Source organism: Salvelinus alpinus, chromosome 6, assembly GCF_045679555.1.
Source record: "Salvelinus alpinus chromosome 6, SLU_Salpinus.1, whole genome shotgun sequence".
In the NCBI taxonomy this organism is placed as follows: domain Eukaryota; kingdom Metazoa; phylum Chordata; class Actinopteri; order Salmoniformes; family Salmonidae; genus Salvelinus; species Salvelinus alpinus.
In genome coordinates, this window is record NC_092091.1 from 23545145 (window position 1) to 23567433 (window position 22289).

A 22289-nucleotide genomic window follows, 5' to 3' on the forward strand; every position below is an offset into this window, starting at 1 on the left:
TTATAAATGCTTGTTGGGCTGCGATTCGTTCCACCTTCCACACACTCACGATCTGGCAAATCCTCGACCGTCGCCGCGGTTTAACGAAAGCAGTGTGTCAAACAACGGTGTTTACGCTGGAGCTCTAAAAAAAGACAAGAGGGTAAATTAAACGTAGTTTGTCGACAAGAGGCTAGTTACTTTTGCTTGACGTCCTTTCTACTCGGCGTTATTCGAAATTAAAGCTTCTGGCGGTGGTTTATTGACAGCGTTAGCATAGCTAATGTTACAGTAACAGTTAACGTTAGGTATCTGTCTAGCCAAGTCGTTTAATTGACTTAAAATGTCATACCATATTGTTTCACGCTTATATATTTTTGTCGGATGACGTTGGTATTTCATTATGGGTAGGATATTGATTTAATTTATTGATTTTAGCTAGCTAGTTGACTAACTGCGTATTCGTGTTACTGTGCAGTGTCTAGTGTGCACATACGCAGCCAGTGTTTTCTTCTAGTCTGACTAGTGTGTTCAATTAGCGTGTTTTTAATGTCAGACAACGGGCCATGCTGCGATACTTGTTAACTATCGAAGTATTCTTAAATTATTTCACTTCTTTATCTATGGCTTAGGCTATTATTAGACCACTATTCCCGATTGTTGTCTAACGTTGTGCTATACATGTTTTTAACACAGTGCTCCGGTTAAGCCCTGCATCTTGACCAGAGAACGCGGGGATCATTTGCTTCAGTCTGAAATATTTTGTATTTACATACTGCACCCGCCATCAGTCCTTCATAATAAGCTTTAATCGATGCAAAATGGTGCAAAATAAGATCACCGAAGTCACTGGATTCCATCGCTCTTTCAAGGTGAGTTAACGTTACTGTTTCTATTAGGTTGCGTTGGTTACAAGATGGAGAAGTGGGACTAGGCTGCATCTTGCAATATTTAACTACATCCTTCTATATTTAATGACATCTGTCTTCACATTTGGGTGACAAACTTGTGTCCTTACCACCAATGTTCACAGTTCACAAGTGAAAATATGGGTAATGACTGAGTTGTCTAGGGAACGGGTCTACTTGGACAATGTTAAATGGCACAACAGATTGAGTGAAATTTGGTTCAGATGCTGTTATTGGATATGAAGCCTTGGTACAAGTGGGCAGTGCACATCATTTTTCACTGGACACCTTATCAGCTGTGAAATTCTTAAATTGATTCCAATATTGTAGTGGATGCCATGAGACCATGGCCGCTGGAGCTAATGGGTTGATAATTTTATCATACAGTTTTATGGGTCATTTTGAATGCTGAACTGTTATTAGTTGAAATTCACACATGTGTTCTCATCTAGGGCCCAAATCCCTTTGCGGGTGACGAATTCACAAATGGTTCCCTCCTTAATTCAGACTTCAATTTTGATTTGTCAAATAGACATGGTAAGTGTGTTTCTTTGTTGTTTTTTTACTGAACACTTACTCCAAAAGGCCAATGTCAGCATCCTGGGACACCAACTCAGTAGTAGCATTTCCTATGTTAAGTAGCACCCTAGTATTCATACAGGTTTTTGTGATTGTGTAGATATTACCTCCAGCAAGCCTATTGACATCCCTGATGCCAAGAAGAGAAATAAGAAGAAAAAGCGTTGCAGGGCAACTGACAGCTTCTCTGGCCGATTTGAGGGTGAGTCATTTTCTTATCATCTAAAGGACAGATTCTCTAGATTATGGTACAAATTTTATCTGTTGAATTGTTTTAAATATAAATTTGTCCCACCAGATGTCTACAGCCTGCAGTCAGAGGTTCTTGGAGAGGGGGCTTATGCAAGAGTACAGACCTGCATCAACCTCATCACCAATAAGGAATATGCTGTCAAGGTAAGATGTTTCTCATGCTGCACAAGTTCTCAAAAAAGGAACCCCAATGTAATGTGTGCCTGAACATGTAATTGTCTTGAGTGGTTTGTTTCAAATTTGTGGATGAGGATGTTTTTAGGAATGGTTGAAAGCTCTCCCAGGATATTGCGACCCTCAGAGGATAATGTTTAAGTGTCACGCTCCTGACAAGGGCCTGTGACTGCTATCATCTTACATTTCACTTCCTTACTGCTTTGGCATGTGATCAATATGGAGATAACTGCACATGGTCACCTGATCATTAGCCCCACTGGGAGGAATTGCTATGGAAATGTAGACCCTGAATTAATTTAATGGTTTTAGTGGTATAACCTATAGAAACACTTGAGGGTGTGGACTACATCAATGTCCTCTCTGGCATCTACATTTGTAGCATGTATTCTTGGAAACTTGTTTGGGACATTGTTCAATTCCCTAGACAGATGTCGTCATGTTTGTTCTGTTCAGCCCTTTGAAACGGATGTCTGAGGCTCTCACTCAGTGTTGTGCTTCTGCTGTAGTTTTATGGGCACTGGGGGCCTAGCTACTGCTAGCACAAACTTCCCCTCAGTGTTTTTCTGACTCTGCCTGCCAATCCGAGCCAGCGGAAGGCTACATCCACCCCCTCTCTTTGCTCTCATTCGTCAGCCAGGCTCCTAGTAGTGAGAACATTGTGTACTAGCAGCAGTGCCAAAACATGGTATGGGTTATGACCTAGGGTGTTTACACTTTTTTTCTCTCTCGAATGTTCATTTTATTTTTTTTACAATAAAGGGATATAGATAAAGTGTTTTGGATGCATGTGCCTTGCTGCTTTTTCTCTCTTGCCTTGAGCAAGTAAATGTTGTGAAATTCATTTTTGGCAGTTTTTCATTTTACAGAAGTATTGTAAGATTTAGTTTGTTCCATATTTTGTATGGATTCCTTGTATACTACTGAAAGACTGTTATTTTTGCATCCAGTATATTAATGGTATTTGTTCCCTTTCTAATTAACATACTGGTGTTAAATAGTTTACTATAGAGGAGTCCCTTGAGGAGAATTCTAGGGGGAGGGGTGTGGGAGAACCAATGACTCGAGGTCAGTTGGGTCTAGGAGGGGACTTCAACTGCCCAGATGTCCTTGCCAGACACCCCTCCCCCTCTAGACAGCTGGATGGGAGGCGGGGGCTCCTCGTGTTGCAATCCCAACAAAATCCAAAGCTGCAGGAAAACAAACTCAAAGGGGCCTGCTTGGCTAGCTGGCCCCTTTGAGTTTGGCATCCTCTGGTCCTGCATAAGGAGTGCTCCTGGGCGTTCATACATCTGATTTACAAACCTGCAGTATGACTCAATGGGGCCCTCCTAAAGCCATGCTGCAGGGATTTATAGCCCCTGGAGGTGATGGGTGACTGTTTGCAACAGGACAGTAAAACCCCCACAACCCTCCAAGGACAAAGGGCGCTCACCCCCACAGCGTTAGCTCTTCATTTAGCTATCAATTTTTCCATTATCAGTTCATCGATACTGGTGTGTGCTCTGCTACATGTAGGCTACTCGTTGGTTGTGATCAGGAGAAACTCACTGGTTGGGTGCAGCGTCTTTTTAGAACAGTCCCTAGGCTTTGGGTACACAGGCCCCTAATCCTAGACACTCATTGTGCTCTGACCCGGTGGGGTTCAATGGCAGCCCTAATCCAGCTAGCAGGAAGAGCGTCACGTACACCCTCAGACAATGAGAGGGTGGCTGGAAAATTCAGGCCTTTGCTTTTGGTGTCAGCAGTCTCCCTTGGCCGAGCAACAAGCTGGGCTGCCAGGCAGCAACCCGCAGCACTAGAACTATATTTAGTCATTGCTCTATTGTCAATACAACTCTTTGGGAACACTTTGCCTGTTGCTTTGTAATTTCATGGCACAAGCATGGAAGGTTGGAATATGGTATACATATGTATGCAATATTTAGAGGTGTGCGGCCTTGATTCTCCACCCGTTGGCTCTCTGGGTGGGTAGGCACTTGGCAGACCCCAGAAGTAGGTTAACCCTTCATCCTAACTGTGCCTAAAGGTTGGAAGGTGAGAAGTGAACCTAAAGGCACAACGGTATATTTCCAGTCCTTACACAGTATATTAATAGGATTTTATACATGTGTGATTGTTACCCCAGCGGCCCTTAAGCCAGTCTTCTCCATTCCAGATCATTGAGAAGAGACCTGGTCACAGCCGCAGTCGCGTCTTCAGGGAAGTGGAGATGCTGTACCAGTGCCAGGGTCACAGGTAAGATTACTGATTAGACGCACAACAACGGGGACTTCTGAATAATATATTTGAGTGGAAAGCAGCTTACCTCATTAGACCTTCATTGCACTGTAAATGAGCAATGCACTGAGCAAAGTCTTGATAGTCATTCAATAAATAAATTCCTTGACTGACAAATCTTTATAAGTAATAACTGTCGTGTGATTAGTTTTGACCAGTGTCCTGTTTCCTTCACTGCAGAAACATCCTGGAGCTGGTGGAGTTCTTTGAGGAGGAAGACAAGTTTTACTTGGTGTTTGAAATGCTGAGAGGAGGTGAGTGCTTCATACAGGGTTTAAAGGCTTTAAAAGTAATATGCCCCATTTCCTTCTGCATGCGTCTCATATTGAATTTCTTAGTGGGTCTTAATTAGGGTGGCAAAATTCCTGCAGCTTTCTATAAATTCCCTGGTTTTCCAGAAATCCCGGTTAGAGGATTCCTGGAATAAGGGGGAAATCCGTTATCATGCAACCAGGATTTCTGGATAACCTTGGAATTTATTGAAAGTTACAGGAATTAAGCAACCCTCATCTTAATACAGGCACTTTTAATACTTGCAATGTGATAGGGTTGAGCAAGGTAACACGTGTGGCGTTAACCTGCAGGTACAGTCCTGGCTCACATTCACAGGAGACTACACTTCAGCGAGCAGGAAGCCTGCGTTGTGGTGCAGGACATCGCCAGCGCTCTGGATTTCCTGCATAACAAAGGTACGTCTGCTACAACCGGGTTGAGCCACAGACCAGGGCTTGCCTGGCAGGCCAAGGGGGTGGATGGGGTTTCATATGGGGACTGGGAAGGGCCTGGCGCTGGCATCTGGAGATGGGCTGGCTGGCATTTATCATGAGAGCTTTACAATGCAAGGCTAGCTGATCTGGTTTCAGCAGATAAAAGGCTCGGCCCACTTTAATCTACTTCTGGGTAGAATAACAAATGGTTCAAAGGTCTCATGTTCCCTCAACACCTGGGCTGTTAAGTGAAAGCCATGGTTCCCATTTGATCCCTAGCAGTGGCCCAGGCTGGTCATTTGACACATACTAAAACACATGCCCACCCCTTCTGTCTATTGCCTAATTATACATGCATCAGAATGACTCTGCGTTTAATTTTTACAGGAATGGCACATAGAGATCTGAAGCCGGAGAACATCTTATGTGAGCATGCGGACAAAGTAAGTTTCCATTTACAGGTGTCTGGTTTGTAGATATCTGTAGCCACTAGTGTATTGGCCACTAATCTGGAAGTATGATTACGCAAGAAGGCCTGGGGGGGGGTGGTGGTATATGGTTTTATACCACGGCTAATGGCTGTTCTTAATGCCTGGCACAACGCAGAGTGCCTGTACACCACCCTCAGCTGTGGTATATTGGCCATATATCACAAACCCCCGAGGTGCCTTACTGCTATAAACTGTTTACCAATGTAATTAGAGCAGTAAAAATAACTTGTGGTATATGGTCTGAATACCACGGCTGTCAGCCAATCAGCATTCAGGGCTCGATCCACCCAGTTTGATTGGCCATAAATCGCTTTCTGTCAATCACACTCAATGGAGCCGTAGCCCACAACCAGCACCCTGGTCAAATCTTTTGAGAAACAGTAGAATTGTTTTGTAACATTTTTAAAATGTACCCATTTCCCTTCCTTTACAGATTTCGCCTGTGAAGATCTGTGACTTTGACCTGGGTAGTGGGATCAAGCTAAACAGCGACAGCTCTCCCATCTCCACCCCAGAGCTCCTCACTCCAGTAAGTCTGTCTACTACACTCTGTTCAGCCAGTGTAGTTTTGACTCCATGTAAATAGGCCTGTGGCAATGCTTTGGGCAGGAAACAGAAATTCTATGGAAAGCAGAGGTGGTGTGACGATTGGCACATGGCACAGCAAAGCCCCAGTGAAAGCTTTCTTGTGCTGTTTTCTGAGGCAGGGTGGTTTTACAATTCTGCTCCCTATGTAGATTGGCTTTCCTGTACGGTATTGGACAAGCCCAGGTGGCGTCACTTGCAGGAAGCCCTCTCATTGGAAACCAGGGAGAAGGTGTGCTGGTATCTAAGGACAAAGTTAACTGTTGGCTGGTTTCATTGTAATGATGGGGATTGACTCTCAGCCCGTGTAATAACACATACACCTTTGGCACGCTCTCCTATCTGGCAGCTCCTTTGCTTAGGTATCTGAGAAGCACTTATCAGCTTCATTCAGATTCCTAAAAGTCTAATGTCCACATCCTGCTACTTATCAGTGGAAATGTTGAGGCACATGGGGCTAGGCTATGATGGGTTAAGGCAAAGTTTCATAAAAAATAAAAACTATCTTTAAAACCTGACCGGCACAATGTTACTGGAATGCTTCAAATGTAAAGGGCAGCCATCCCATTCTGTGCCTCTCCTGTCAGAGGGAGATGGATGTGAGCAGGTGACCCAGATGACCAGGCTAGTTGGAGGGAGTAATGTAGGAGGTGGGGGATTTTGCATTGTAACCTGACCTAGCTTGGGTAGCCTGTTGGCAGGCCAGCCCTGGCCTGCACAATTTGTGGGTATTATAGTTTGGCCCATGTTGGAGACAGACAGGGCGGTGTGAGAGCTGAGTGGTCTCCCCCTCTGTGATCTTGGGTCTCAGCTCTCAGGGCAGTCTGAGGATAGCCGTGTTTGCATCTCCCCCCTGTGTCCTCTGGTTTCAACAGACTGGTCTTTTATCAGAGATTGACCTGGCCCTGGGTCAGACTGACGGACCTCTTTAAATAAAGGTATTTTGTAATTCCTGTGTAAAGAACTAGATATAATATCCTTGAGGAGGCAAGGCTACAGGGAACAGATTGCGCAGACCGTGAGGCCAAACCATGCTACAGTGTGTGGAAGTGGTTGAATGAGAAGCTTATTTTCCTTATCAGTAATTGGAACGAGACCATGTCTCCTGTCACTGATCCGCTGCTACATTCCCCTGGTAGCACTTGAGCTATAACATTGCCACCCACCCTGGTCTCTGCTCTTGCACTGTAATCTCCACCCACTTTCTCACCACATTTGTGCAAGCCTGCATTTCTCTTTGTATTCATAACACAAAAGCCCCATGTCTAACGGTTGTTCTAGATAAATTGCCCTTGTGCCTACTAGCAACTGTGCTTTGATTGGCTGAGCCAAGGGGAGAGGGAAGGAGTGCGGGGGAGTGGTGTGTGTGTGCACTGCTCATGTGCCTCTCCCTTGTTTATCCTAGTCTCTGTTCAGGCCAATCTTATCTGATTTTCTTTCCTGACATACTTTTCCCCTTCCCCACATGCCTGCACTTAGTGTTATTCCCCAATGTTTCATAGTATTTACAGATGTTTTCATGTGCTTGAGTAAATTGAATTTGAAAGAAAGCCAGGGCTGCCCCCCCAAAACAACCTTGGTCAACCAAGAGCCGTCCTGTTCTTTCAATCAATCGATTGGTCGAAATGTTTAAATGTTTTTTTCTGTGTTAAGAACTACATATGGACTGAGCTTGTCTGATGCTTTAAGCACACTGATTAAATAATAAAGACACACAAATGACTGGCGCTTGATGGTCACTGTTAAATAAAATGACAGCCTGTGACTGGCCCTTGTTTAAAGAAGTCCGTTGTGTGGATGACATTGTACTTATTGTGGAAACTACTGGAGTACAGGGAAAAAGGAGGGTAAAGGCTCAAGTGTTGTGAGCATTGTGCCAAACAGTTGCTGTTAGATTACAATTTTTTTCTGACCATTTGGATCAATTTAAATACTAAAGTGTGCCAGTCTGTTCTAACAAATGTATAAAGCCTTTATTACAGCAGACTGAACAGTTTAATGCATTCTTGAATTGCGGTTTATTTATTGTTTAGACTAATTTGTCAAGTTAGTTTCATTTTTTTTTTTTTTTAATGCTCGATTGCATTTCAAAGCATGAATGATTGATTCAGTAGCCTATATATTGAAAAATGGGTCTAAGTAAAGGTATTAAGACTAAACAGGACACTCTTAGGCCTACAGCTTGACGGTGGTTATACAAGGATACTATACAAAGCCTATTAATGATATGTATTATAATGTCAACAACAATAAGGAGATCAAGAAAAAGGATGGTATAGGAGCAAGTGCTGCATGTATGTGTTATGAGGTGATAGAATGCAATATTTTTCTGCCTGTTTGGAACTGGGTAAACACTAAATTATAAATACCATTCTGTTCTAACATACATTTTTGTAAGGCAAGGGCTGTTTCCTCATTGCTGCCTCGTCTGAATTGTTCTCATCCCAATATCCTGGTTAACTTTGCTATTATGCACATAGCAATACAGGGAAAGGTGTCAATTTTAGTGCACTGAAGATTGTTTCAAAACCGGACAGGGAACTTATCCAACATTGGAGAAAGTGCATTTGTTATAAAATATTAGATTATTGTGTTGCATCATAATTTGAAATACTAAAACCATATAATATTTCAGTATCACATCTTAGAGTGTACTGTGCCATCCCCTTGGCCTCCAATGGAATAGTCCACTGAGACAGGCACGAATCAGACAAATCCTGTGCACCATGGGATTTATTTTTATAAGCGCAAATAATCTCGGTTGCCAACAGCCTGTTGACTGTCCTATAGAAGTCCTATAGAAAGCACACTTAGGCAATGTTGTGGTTACTGTACTTGTAGCGGTTGAGCCTTAAGAGGGTTTACTTTCAGTGAATGGTCTCTTTTTTGAGAATCATGTTAAAGTGGTTTCCTGATAATTTAGTGGTGTAATCAGGTCTGCATGAGGCTGTGTACACATACAGGCATGTGGTGTACCTTGATGCTTCAATGTAACTTTGGGCTTCCTGACCAAACTCTCAAATGTGAGTTATAGATTTGTCATTCTAATTGAAAGCCAGTCTAAGAAGTGGTAGATCTGTTCTGTGCTCTATTTCTATGCTCCCTGTTTTCTGTCTTGATTTTGTACACCATCTGAAACACTATACAATGCTTTGTCACAAACTGAAATTAGGGAAATTTATTTTAACAAACTGGAAATGGGGCAGGAATTCTGTTTACTGCAGCTTTAAGGGGAATTCACAGGACTTTTCTGACGTTTGTCAGGCGCTGAGGTGCTAATGAAAGACCAGCGCCTCTTTCTGTAAGCTGTCAAGCAAAGGCAGCTGTGTTATGAGTTGACTGGTCATATGGTTAGGAAAGCTCCAGGTTGCGGTGATTTCTGCCAACAAATCCTCAATGTCGGCTGATTAGCCACCATCTCTGTCACCGCAGGCAGGATTAAAGAGTCGAAGACCGATGCAAGTCTTCATCCTGCTGGTGCAATACTATTGAAGTATATCTGCTGCTCTACAAATCAGTGGAGCAGAGCTCCCTCACCTTATCCCCTTTTGCTGTCCCATATCCTTGTCATGCCCAGAGCAGTCATAGGCTGGCTAGCTCAGGTTACTGGGCTTAGCCATGTTTTTTTAAGGGGGCTCTGAAACACGAGTACTTTGATTATCATACTCCCATTCCTCCTCAAAAGCACCTTGGTGGACAAATATATTTTGTTCCATGATGCTAGGCAGGGCAAGCCCATTTTGGTGAGTTCTGATATCATCAAAATAAATCAATTGCAGTATGTTTTTGGAGTCATTCAGTATTTTTTTTAACTTAAGTACTATACCATTGGAAATGTTCAATTTATATTCCTAAAACTTAAGTTGAAAATGATGTCACTGCTTCCTGTTGACGAAACATTTTGACAAATGGCCCAATGTCAACAGTTTCGCTGTCCAATTCAATAACCAATATGCAGAAAGTTTATACATCTACATATGTGCATAATAATCATATTACTTGTATTTTTTTCAACGAGCACCGTATACACTGCACACTTATCAAAAACCCTGTTTTGGCAAGTCACTAATCAGCAAATAAAAAATTTAGAGCGGAAATCGGGTTGTACGCGCTTTTGAAACTAACGCAACTAAAAAAACGCATAACTGGAGATTTTTTTTACATCACTGGTTAGAGCACAACCTGCAGGAGATGGTGAGCTACATTTTAGAGTGATGTATTTTGAATTGGGGTCGCCAAAACAGAACACGACACCCAGCAACTCATAACGATATCGCATTTAAATAATTTGCGTGAGAGGATGGAGGTGAGGTTGCATGTCCTGTTAACTAACGGCTCAAACGACACAATTACCACGTGGGAATGTGTTCGTCACGTTAGACAATTTGTAGAAGACTGCTAGCTGCATTTTGAAGTGTTGCGTTTTGATTCAAGTATGTCGCCAATGCGGTAACGCAACACTGTTTTGGCTAAATCACTTCCATCAATCACGCTGAAATCAATAGAACAGGGCATACATTTGGTGTAGCACTGTTGAATCTAACACTATTTAAAGGCCACACGGAAACTTGGAATAAACTATACATGGTTGGTTACATAACTTGTAGAAAGCGTATCTATTTTATGTAGGATGTTCATTTCGGGAGGCTGCCATCACAGTGAAGTTAACAAAACACTTTCTTAACTTAACCAATCACGACACGCCTTAACGTCGAGATCGTTGTCCCTTCCACGGGACAGTTGCGCTAACGTAGGCTAATGCGATTAGCATGAGGTTGTAAGTAACAAGAGAATATCCTAGGACAGACATCTGATATTGGCAGGAGGCTTAAATTCTTGTTAATCTAACTGCACTGTCCAATTTACACTAGTTATTACAGTGAAAGAATCCCATGCTATTGTTTGAGGAGAGTGCACAACTTTGAACATGAAGTTATTAATAAACAAATTAGGCACTTTTGGGCAGTCTTGATACATTTTGAACAGAAATGCAATGGTTCATTGTATCAGTTTAACACTTTGCAAATACACTGATGCCATCTAGTGGCAAATCTAAATTGCACCTGGGCTGGAATAATACATTACGGCCTTTGCATTTCAAAGATGATGGCACAAAAAAATACAAATGGACAGTTTCTTTTACCAGATCTATTGTTATAATCTCCTACATTCCTTTCACATTTCCACAAACTTCAGTCTTTCCTTTCAAATGGTACCAAGAATATGCATATCCTTGCTTCAGGGCCTGAGTTACAGGCAGTTAGGCAGATTTGGGTATGTCATTTTAGGTGAAAATTGAGCCTTAGGAGGTTAAGATATCACTTGACAACTGTTGGCTGTTATTTAAGTGACAGTTTGACTGTCAAATCCATGTATTGGCGTGTGTGGCCAGCGACTTACACAGAATACCCTGAATTTTCCATGCCGTTTCATTGAATCCACATTCTAAGTGGTTCCAAGTCGTGCGCATCCCCGAGCGTGACACAATCAACAGAAACCGAAGATATTGATCTGGTTTGAGCTATCAAACTTATCCTCATGACTAAACTTTAATACTATCACCAATCTGCGTTAAAGGTGTGTAATTCCAATGTTATGGGGTGAAAATTCAAGCTTGCGTAAGGTAGTAACACAAACTGCCCACTTTAGGAAAATTGGTGTAATATACTTCATTCCTTAATTTAAAGGCAAAATAGTTCATATAAGGTAAGAGTTTGAGAGTGGGAAACATACCATTACAACAATGACTTCTTTTATCAATCAACCATTTAGAGTCAAATTCAGTTTACCTCAAACGGGGTGGTGTTGTCGGCAGCCAGCTTCTCCAGACATGACTACGGTGGTGGGGGTTGGAGGGGCTTGTGGCTCGCTGGCCACAGACAAGGCTTTGTCTGCGCTCAGATTCCTGCCCTGCAAATTGCATTACATAAGGGTGCAGCAGGATGGTGCTCACAAATCAACTTTTAGTCACATGTGCCGAATACAACGGGTGTAGACTTATTAAAAAAACGTTTCTTTTTAAATTATGTTATTAAATTGGATATCCGAAACACAAATATACTTGCAGTGAAGGCGCTCAACAACTACATACCAGTCATCCAACACTCATTCAGAGCGACACAGAAGCATCCAGGGTCAATGCCCTGCTCAAGGGCACGTTGACAGATCTCCCACCAGGCCAAAAACTGGAACCGAAACATTAAGACCCCCCCCCCCCCCCCCCTTCCACAGTTCCCCAATAGCAGTCCCTCAACCATTTGAGACCCCTCCCACAGCCCCCCCATGCACCAACAACCAGGGGAATGAATTTAAGAGAAAAAAGAAAGCCAAGAAACCACAAACAACGCAAAATAATAAAATTAATTCCTTTAAAACAAAGGACAACTAAAACCATAATAGCAATGCTGACTGTTTGCCTGACACTATTACATGTATGCGTTTATTTAAATGAGTGTATATGCATGTGTACAAATGCCTGCATGGCATCAGCCTCATGCACACCGGCATTAGTTATAAAAACACTGCCCCAGTGTCATTCAAACATACTTTTTTATTGTTTTAGTTTTTTATCACTTGTATTAGGATGGTCAATCTCCTGCACAGCAACTCCACTCCCACTTGTCTCCAATTCCAACAAGTGTAGACCTTACAGTGAAATGCTTACTTATGAGCCCCTAACCAACAGTGCAGTTAAAAAAAAATACGGATACGATTAAGAAGTAACAAGTAATTAAAGAGCAGCAGTAAAAAAAATAAGTGTGTATATATATATCACACACGGGGTGTGCCGGTAGTCAATGTGCGGGGGCACCGGTTAGTTGAGGTATGTAGAGTTAATTAAAGGGACTATGCATAGATGACAAGAGTGGTGGGGGGGTGGGCAATGCAAATAGTCTGGGTAGTCATTTGTTCAGGAGTCTTATGGCTTGGGGGTAGAAGCTGTTTAGAAGCCTCGTGGACCTAGACTTTGTGCTCAGCTACCGCTTACAGTGCTGTAGTAGAGCAGTCTGACTAGGGTGGCTGGAGTCTTTGACAATTTTTAGGGCCTTCCTCTGACACCGCCTGGTATATAGGTCCTGGATGGCAGGAAGCTTGGCTCCAGTGATGTACTGGGCCATTCACACTACCCTCTGTAGTGCCTTGCGGTCGGAGGCCGAGCAGTTGCCATACCAGGCAGTGATGCGCTCGATGGTGCAGCTGTAGAACCTTTTGAGGATCTGAGGACTGTTGTGAATGTTGACCTGTCTAAAGATCTTACTAACATCAGCGTGATTAGTCTTCCGGTACAGCTGGTGCTCTCATGCATGTTTCAGTGTTATTTCCCTCAAAGCGAGCATAGAAGTAGTTTAGCTCGTCCAGTAGACTTGTCACTGGTCAGCTCTCGGCTTTGCTTCCCTTTGTAGTCTGTAATGGTTTGCAGGCCCTGCCACATCTGTCGAGTGTCGCAGCAGGTGTAGTACGACTCGATCTTAGTCCTGTATTGACGCTTTGCCTGTTGATGGTTCGTCGGAGGACATGGCGGGATTTCTTATAAGCTTCCGGGTTAGGGTCCCGCTCCTTGAAAGCGGCAGCTCTAGCCTTTAGCTCAGTGTGGATGCTGCCTGTAATCCATGGCTTCTAGTTGGGTTTGTACGTACGGTCACTGTTTTGAAACGACATCATCGATGCACTTATTGATGAAGACTGATGTGGTGGACTCAATGCCATTGGAGGAATCCCGGCACATATTCCAGTCTGCTAGCAAAAGTCCTATAGCTTAGCATCTGCTTCATCTGACAAGAGGCTAGCTGTGTGCAAACAGACCCTCTCCTTGGACCGAGGAATGGGATTTTTTTAAAGGAACACAAGTCTGCTTCAAACCACCCCACAAAACGGAGCTGTTTAGAGCCCTGGTGCTTTAGCAGGCTCTCATTCCATAGCATGTTTGATTTTTACCAGAGGGGTGCTTGGGTCTCCTTCAACCAGAGCACTTTTCATGATAAAACTAGCCTATCAGCAGTGTTAAGCTCTGAGCTCTGGGTTTTGTTTCTGTGGTCAGGTGATTCTAACACCACAGATTTAATCTGTTCAGAAATGTGTTTTTGACTCTAGTTCCTTGAAAGGTTAAGCAGAGTTTTGGCCCTACTGGAACTAAAACTAGAATCTTTCAAAAGCCTGCATTATTTTCCCAGGGGTTCATTTTCTCTGAAAGTAAGCTGAAGAGAAGGTCATTTGATCAGAGTAGGGCTAGCCAGCTCCTAAGGAATGTCTTTGTTCTCCTGTCCTGCAAAAACCAGCAGTGACCCATATCTCTTCACCGTGTTATGGAAAGTATTAACCCCATTTGGTCATTTTGTTTGTCGGCGTTATGCAACTGTGCTTTCTTGGACTGCCCCCCCTGGCAATTGTCTTTTCCTAGCTCGGTGTTGGGCCTAGTTCCACAGGCAATCATGCTGACCCTGTAGCCTGCTCAGTCAGTCCACTGAGCTTTGAGTGCGAAGAACAGGCTGTCGCACAGGGCCCTAGTATTCACTCACTGCCCTACCCTACATCATTGCACATGTTCTCCATGCCTCCTTGCATTTTCCAAAGAACAAATGTTTTTGAAAGCAGGGGCACTTAAAGGACTCCATCAGTGTGGATAATCCTTCCGACTAGTGAGGAATGCCGCTGTCCAAAAACAGAACTTGTTCAGGGACATTGGACAGCATAGACTCACTTTCCTTCTCACTGTACCCACAGCATTACACTCGGCTCTGTTTAACCGAAGCAGTAGCCTCAGGTGGGGCATTGACTGCTCCCAGCCCAGAGCTAACTAACCCTGCTGTCTGTGTTTCCTGCAGTGTGGCTCGGCAGAGTACATGGCTCCTGAAGTGGTGGAGGCCTTCAGTGAGGAGGCCACCAACTATGACAAGCGCTGTGACCTGTGGAGCCTGGGGGTCATCCTCTACATCCTGCTGAGCGGCTACCCGCCCTTTGTAGGCCGCTGCGGCAGCGACTGTGGCTGGGATATGGGAGAACCCTGCCACACATGCCAGGTAAGAAAGAAAGCCAAGGCCACCTCTGGCTGACCCAGATTCTCTTTCATTTGTTTAGTGTGCTTTCCAGAAACTGTATCCTGTTTAGGAGGAAGTGTAGGTATAATATTCCTAGGTGCACTTTACAAATTTATAGCTGGGATCCCGTTAACGGGATCGATATGACAACAGCCAGTGAAAGTGCAGGGCGCCAAATTCAAAACAACAAATCTCATAATTAAAATTCCTCAGACATAAGTATTTTACACCATTTTAAAGAAACTTGTTGTTAATCCCACCACAGTGTACGATTTCAAAAACGCTTTATGACGAAAGCACAACATATCATTGTTAGGTCAATGCAAAATCACAGAAAAACACAGCCATTTTCCCAGCCAAAGACAGGAGTCACAAAAAGCATAAATAGAGAATGAATCACTAACCTTTGATCTTCATCAGATGACACTAATAGGACTTAATGTTACACAATACATATGTTTTGTTCGATAAAGTTCATATTTATATCCAAATACCTCAGTTTACATCGGCGCCATGTTCAGAAATGCCTCTAATATCCGGAGAAATTGCAGAGCCGCATCAAATAACAGAAATACTCATCATAAACTTTGAAAGGTACATGTTTTACATAGAATTAAAGATACTTGTTCTTAATGCAACCGCTGTGTCAGATTTCAAAAAAGCTTTACGGCAAAAGCACAATATTCAATAATCTGAGAACAGCGTTCAGCCACAAAAGGATGCCATACAGTTACCCGCCAAATTGTGGATTCAAAAATAGCATTATAAATGTTCACTTAACTTTGCTGATCTTCGTCGGAATGCACTCCCACTTCCACAAGAAATGTTTGTTTTGTTCGGTAATGTTTATGTCCAAATAGCTACTTTTGTCAGCGATTTTGGTTAACAAATCCAAAGTCACGAAGCGTGTTACCAAAAGCAGACGAAATGTCAAAAAGTTCTGTAATAGTCAGAAACATGTCAAACGATGTTTTTAACATCTTCAATGTTCCAACCGGAGAATTCCATTGTCTTCAGAAGTGCGATGGAACAGAGCTCCCTCATGTGAACGCGCATGGTCAGCTCATGGCAGACCTTACTCATTCCCCTCTCCTTCATCCCCACTTCACAGAAGCATCAAACAAGGTTCTAAAGACTGTTGACATCTAGTGGAAGCCTTAGGAAGTGCAATATGACCAATATCCCACTATCTTCGATAGGCAAAGAGTTGAAAACCTACAAACCTCAGATTTCCCACTTCCTGGTTGGATTGTTTCTCCGGTTTTTGCCTGCCATCTGTTATACTCACAGACATCATTCAAACAGTTTTAGAAACTTCAGTGGTTTCTATCCAAATCTACTAATAATATGCATATATTAGCAACTGGGCATGAGTAGCAGGCAGTTTACTCTGGGCACCTTATTCATCCAAGCTACTCAATACTGCCCCCAGCCATAAGAAGTTAACAAGACACTGACTTGCGCACAATTGTGAAATTCAAGCTCTGAGTTTCCCTACTATGTGATGGTAATGAAAGCTCTTTATCCCTAGAACATGTTGTTTGAGAGTATCCAGGAAGGGAAGTATGAGTTTCCAGAGAAGGACTGGGCTCACATCTCCTCAAGTGCCAAAGACCTGATCTCCAAACTTCTTGTTAGAGATGCCAAGAATCGCCTGAGTGCCGGCCAGGTTCTGCAGCACCCCTGGGTGCAGGGGGTAAGTCTCGCTCTCTATACCCCCCCCAGGCTCCTTAAACTCTATGTAAATTTCAGTGGGTAGAATGGGTGGGGTTTCTTTTTTGTCTAACCACCTGCTAAAACATTTTATTTTTAGGGATTCTCTGACACACTGCCAACATCCATCCTACCTCAAAGGTGAGTTAATCTTTGAGTCCCTGAGGGATATGGGCTATGTTCTTCAGTATAGTGCATCCTGATCACCTCCATTATAAGAAAGTACAACTAGTGTAACTAAAATGTCAACTTCTGCATTAAGTTTTTTGTTTGGTTGCTCCTTCTACACTTTTCAGGAACAGTGCCAAGGACCTGACGTTCTTTGCTGGCAAGGCAGTGGCCATGAACCGGCAGCTGGCTGAGCAGGCTGTGATGGCGGAGCAGCAGCAGCTTGACGAGGCTCCCACTGTCATCACAGCCAGCTCCACTTCCATGCACCTCTCCCCTCCATCCAACTCCAAGCTGGCAAAGCGCAGGCAGAGCCTGCTAAAGACGGGGCCTGTCTCTGCCTCTGAGCTCTGCCAGCTCCTCGCCCCCCTCGTCATTACGTCATCTGCCTGAATCACCGCCTTTGACCATCCGCACCCACTGATTCAGATTTCCAGATGACCGCTCAGCCTGGCCCCTGCCTCGCCCTGGCCCCAACTCAACCACACTTACTGACTGCAGGCATGTCCCCCTCTTTAACAGGAGAGACCGCTGCCATGCCTGGCTCCTAAAGTATATTTCGGAGCGTAACGATGCAGAGCCGGCACCCCAAACGCACATCCCCAAAATTCCTGATCAGCGCAGCTCCACGTATGCGTCCTCTATTAATTGAAATGTGATGGCAGTTGGAGAAATGGCTTGAGCTGCGCTGAGAATTAGAAAAGTACAACACTGCTGTGTACACTTTGGACTCTGTGTACACTGCTTCACTGCCTTCTGCCCCATAGCAGCACTTGTAAAGCACATTAGCCAGGGCCTGCATACATGGCACGTCCAGGCTGAGGGGCTACTGGGCCTTCTAGGGATTTTGGGGGGGGGGGGGGTCTTCAAGCTGTTTTTCTTTTGAGTCTATGGCAGAACGGTTGAACCAAGCTCAGACACCAAAGGACTACCTGTTGTGCTGCTTCCACATGTTACAACTGGATCCACTGTGAATGAAGTTTATCTGGCATGTTCTCCATGTCTGAATGTCCCATCAGCAGATGCATACACGCTGATGCAATGGCAAACATGAAGGGTTTTACATGTGGAGGTATTCAGTGGAAAGAGTTCAGAAGGCTGGAAGCCAATGCTGCCAGTGTCTGGTGCAGTCCATTGTTTGGATAAATTCCTCTTCAACTGAGCCTCCTCTGTAGAAGGTCTAAGCCCACAGTACAAAAGGTTGTGGCTGTGCCCATGAGCCTCTAGTACCAGAGAATGTATCTATAACCAGCCCTTATTACGCTACAATGCCTACCAATGCAGTTTCATAAATGAAATGATTTATGCCAAACTACCAATCGCCATGCATCATTCAATTTTCATATACTTTTTCTGATATCAGGGAATTCCTCCTGAATTTCTACAATGCAATAGGGGTTGAATTAAATGTTGCGCCTGCCTCTGCAAAAGTTGCTTTATGCACTAACCTAAAGTTCTTGGCACATGCAACTCATTTGATACCAGAACATGAACTGGGTTGGCCTGATGCTACCCTCAATAAACATGGAGCAGAAAAATAGCAAATTTGGTTCCCCATGCGAAAGCTTCCCATGCCAAATTGTGTACTAAGTGTTGTCATCAAACCATAAGATGTATTAATGTAAACATCTTTAGTTATTTGACTGCTGTGTAAAGTAATTATGCCATGGCTGTCATAATAATCTGTCTAGTTTAGCGGCGTTAGAAACGCTAATTTTAGCCGACATGACACTTGGCTAATGTATTTGGATTTGTTCAAGGTTTAATCAGGCTTTTCTGTTAAGAGGTTAACCTGCTATTGACCTCTATAATGTGACACCCTCAGAATGATTCCAAACTGCATCACAACTGCAAATACCTCATTTTGGGAGAAATAATTTGCATTAAACATGGTGAAGGAGACAATGGAAAAGTCTAAATGGAATAGCATTCCAGAAAAGTCTTCCGAGGACATGTAGCTGTATTAATGAGTTATTTAAAAAGTTAACTATTTTATGTTTAACTCCATGTTAATGTTTAACTGTGCCACTTTTTATTTTTACATTAGTTTTTAAGCTTTTATTTTTTGATGTCAACCTCATGCAGGTGCTGTTCAGGTGGAACACCAGATGTTCCTTTTTTAAGATTCCTTTTTTTAAAGTGTGAGATGGGGAAGTTTCTATTTTGTTATCTGGAGCAAAATTAATGCCCAGTGAAGGTTATTTTAATGTTATTTTGTACTGCGAAAGTGTTGGCAACAATCTGTTTGGAAACAAGTTTGGCTGTTAGGAAATGGACAAATTATATTAGTGATGGGTTCAAGACACTGTAGCCAATGCCAAAGAGGCTAAAAGTCATAAACAAGTGACAACGTGCGTGTTCTCATCACCAAGGAGTACAACGACTAAACTCATGAATGTCCATTTAGTGTCACAACCGCTGCAGTTTGGTAATCTTGGAAGAAATGGCTCCCTTAGTGTCAAAAGGCCCATTATGCTGATTCATGGGACACTGATTGTAATCTTTTTAAGAATCCTTTCTACCAATGTATGTTTCTGGGGTTTTATGTCTTATAGTAAGACTTACTTGAATTTGTATATGCAGCTGTTCTTTGTTTGGGGAAACTAACTTGCTATCAAGAACAAAAGCATTAAGCTGCGCAAGGCATTTTTTGGGTTGTGAAAATGCCTATTCAATTGACTTTCTGCTTGCCTTTAAAAAAAAAAAATCTATCAGACAAGTGTCTCCCTATTTTGTTAGGGTTGTGATTCTCCGAAATGCACAGATGTAGTACTTACATCTACGGTGTGTTCTTAGTCATAACCATTTCTAATTTTTCCCCAATGCAGTAGTTTTGGACTGCCTTTTATTTGGGGAGAATCGATAGAAGCAATCCCTTATTTTTTTACATTTCAAAATGATCTTGCAACGATGTGTAAAATGAGACGTTCAACTGGACAGTCATAATCCACTTCCCCACTATTTGAATGGTGCCCACAGGCAATGCATTTAAGATTTTAACAATAACATTGGAACATTTGTATAAATATTTCAGTTCGAGGGAGGTAACGTAAATGTTTTTCTACGTGGTTCTCTACTCAAGCCTTCTCTTCGGAGTTGTTGCCCCTTGTTTTTAACTCTTTTGTCCCAGCCCAAAATATTAACAGGATTTTTATTTTTACAAATCATACTTCTGAGACTTTAATTGAAATAAGCACTTTACTGTAACATGGGACTGATTTGCAGTTCACGCAAAGAAACATGACGTGCAGAATTTTTTTATTGTTTTTTTCTAAATACAATAAATTGCTTTGAACAGAAGTATTTTCCAATTATTCTGCTATTTGTCTTACAAATGGTTAGAAGCCTAGGGGCCAGTTCAAGGATGTAACTGCTGAACCATTCTAACATGTTTTCACTTGTTAACTGGTACAATCACCATAGTTTTACTCTGCCAGTTCATCGCTTGGCGAAGGGCTAAGTCTTGATCTATTCTACTGTAAATGGCACTCAGATACAAAGAGTAAAGGACACGTGCTCTTTGCTTGGGGGCAGTTAAGGGATATTTACTAGCAACCTAGTCACATGTAATTGGTTTGGTCTGGAGTCGGAGGTGTTAAGGAGTCATGACTGTCTATACAAAAGGTAAGTGATGCAATTCGCTGCAAGCGCTGCCACCGTGTTTCCCCAGGAGATCTGGCAGTGTTGCTTATCAACACCTACTAACCGATTGCGCAAACATCACCAGGGATTTCGGACACAATGCCTGCTAATACTCGGCACACTAGTCAAATGCTCAATCTGATACTGCAATTTTCCATTTGCTCAACAATATAGAAAAGGAATGTCAACAAGTCCTATGATATCTTGTATTCCATAAGATGCACTACTAACCGATTGCGCAAACATCACCAGGGATTTCAAGGAAATTATGCAATGTTATTTTGCTTGGTGCCGAGTTATATCTGGCTCGGTACGCCAGTGTCAGAGCATTGCTCAAATCCTGAGTCTTCCCCCTAGTGTTGACTTCATAAAACTACTCCAGCTCACCTAAAAATATTGCACACAACCAAATGGGTATTTTATTTGATATGTGGGTCAAAATAAACTAAGAGCAAACCTGTGGAGCAAAATACACTTCTCCCTTCAGGACTGCTGTGGGAGTTGTTCTGGTGTTTATTACTCATTTCTGTGAGGACGTTGACGACATCGGCTCCACAGGGACATCCTTAGCCTTGGAAGCTGCTGGAGGGTGTCTCTTGTCCAGGTTTTTGGCCACAGCCTCAGGAACCTCAAATGCCTTCAGAGTCCATTATCAGTTTTGGGTAACCCCAGTTCTTGTTAGCTTTCTTTTTGCCCTCAATCCCCTTTCTGTTCGTCAATCAAAAATGGCATGTCACTCGTCACTACCTCAATGTCATGCTTTGGGAAACCCTGCTGGGATCCATTTTTGGTGCCTTGGGTATGAGGGCATTAATAGATTCCTGCACCACCAGAGGCATTTTTTTCCCAGTTTGATGTGGAACTCTAGCTTGTCTCATTTCTTTCATAAGTGCCTTAGAACAATTCAATTCAAACTCTACCTGTGACCCTTCCTTAGGCTGAGGAGTTTCTTTGGGTGTGATCAGTTCCATGGACTTGCTGAAGATGGTAGGTGCTCCCAATGCATTTGCTAAATGTTTCAGGTTAATCTCAAGAAGTTTAATGGATGCCTTTCTCATTAAATAAAATATTTTTCACTCTGGGTATAGGGATGCGCATACCTGGTCTGACTAGCTTCTTTACCAACCTCTTTGGAGGAACCCTTCCCTGTGGCATAGACAAACTGATTTCCAGGCACTTTGCTCTTCAGTTCGATTTCAAATTTGGTCCTGGGATAAGCTGTGCTAACTTCCAACGCATCAGGTTGAGTGGCTGTATCTATGACAAGAACGCTACTACATACACTTTCCTCAGTAGAATAATCATCAGACCCACTTGATGCTGCAGAGAGGGATTTCTCCCCCTCTGTTTCTTGTCCCAGTGATGTTACTGTTATTGGCCGTATCACATCCTGAAGTTGTTGGCAGGTGATCAGAGGCTGGGAAATTGTTTCAGCGTTACTGTCTATAATCAGATTTCCGTTGTCCATACTCTTATATCTCTGACACTTAGCGCCTTCTGACCTAAAGGCTTTTATATACTTCAAAGCAAGCTTGGGAAGAGCCCACTGCTTTTTTATCACTTTATACTTCACATGACACTCAAGTCTGTTCCTTACCTCCTGGGGGAGGAATGGGGTTTCTACACCATGGAAATCCAACTGAGCTGGCTGTGGTGTGACCGGAGTGACTTCCTCGGCTGCCGTCTTTTCCAGGGAGTCTGAGTAGAGTAGGCACTCCCAGTAGGTGGTGTAGTCGGTTTTGCTTCAGTCATCTCAAGGAAATCAGTTGTTTCCTC

General features: G+C 43.0%; 1 protein-coding gene across 1 annotated transcript; it reads left to right on the forward strand.

The window, feature by feature from the left end:
- Positions 1-8: 8 nt before the first annotated feature.
- Positions 9-19225, forward strand: LOC139578402 (MAP kinase-interacting serine/threonine-protein kinase 2-like). The gene is made up of 14 exons (XM_071405926.1): positions 9-142; positions 676-851; positions 1340-1424; positions 1567-1668; positions 1765-1862; positions 4051-4130; positions 4353-4426; positions 4757-4861; positions 5267-5322; positions 5804-5899; positions 14778-14972; positions 16522-16686; positions 16804-16844; positions 17000-19225. Exons 2-14 carry the CDS (start codon positions 801-803, stop codon positions 17262-17264), a joined length of 1413 nt encoding a protein of 470 aa, XP_071262027.1. The 5' UTR covers positions 9-142; positions 676-800; the 3' UTR covers positions 17265-19225.
- Positions 19226-22289: the final 3064 nt, after the last annotated feature.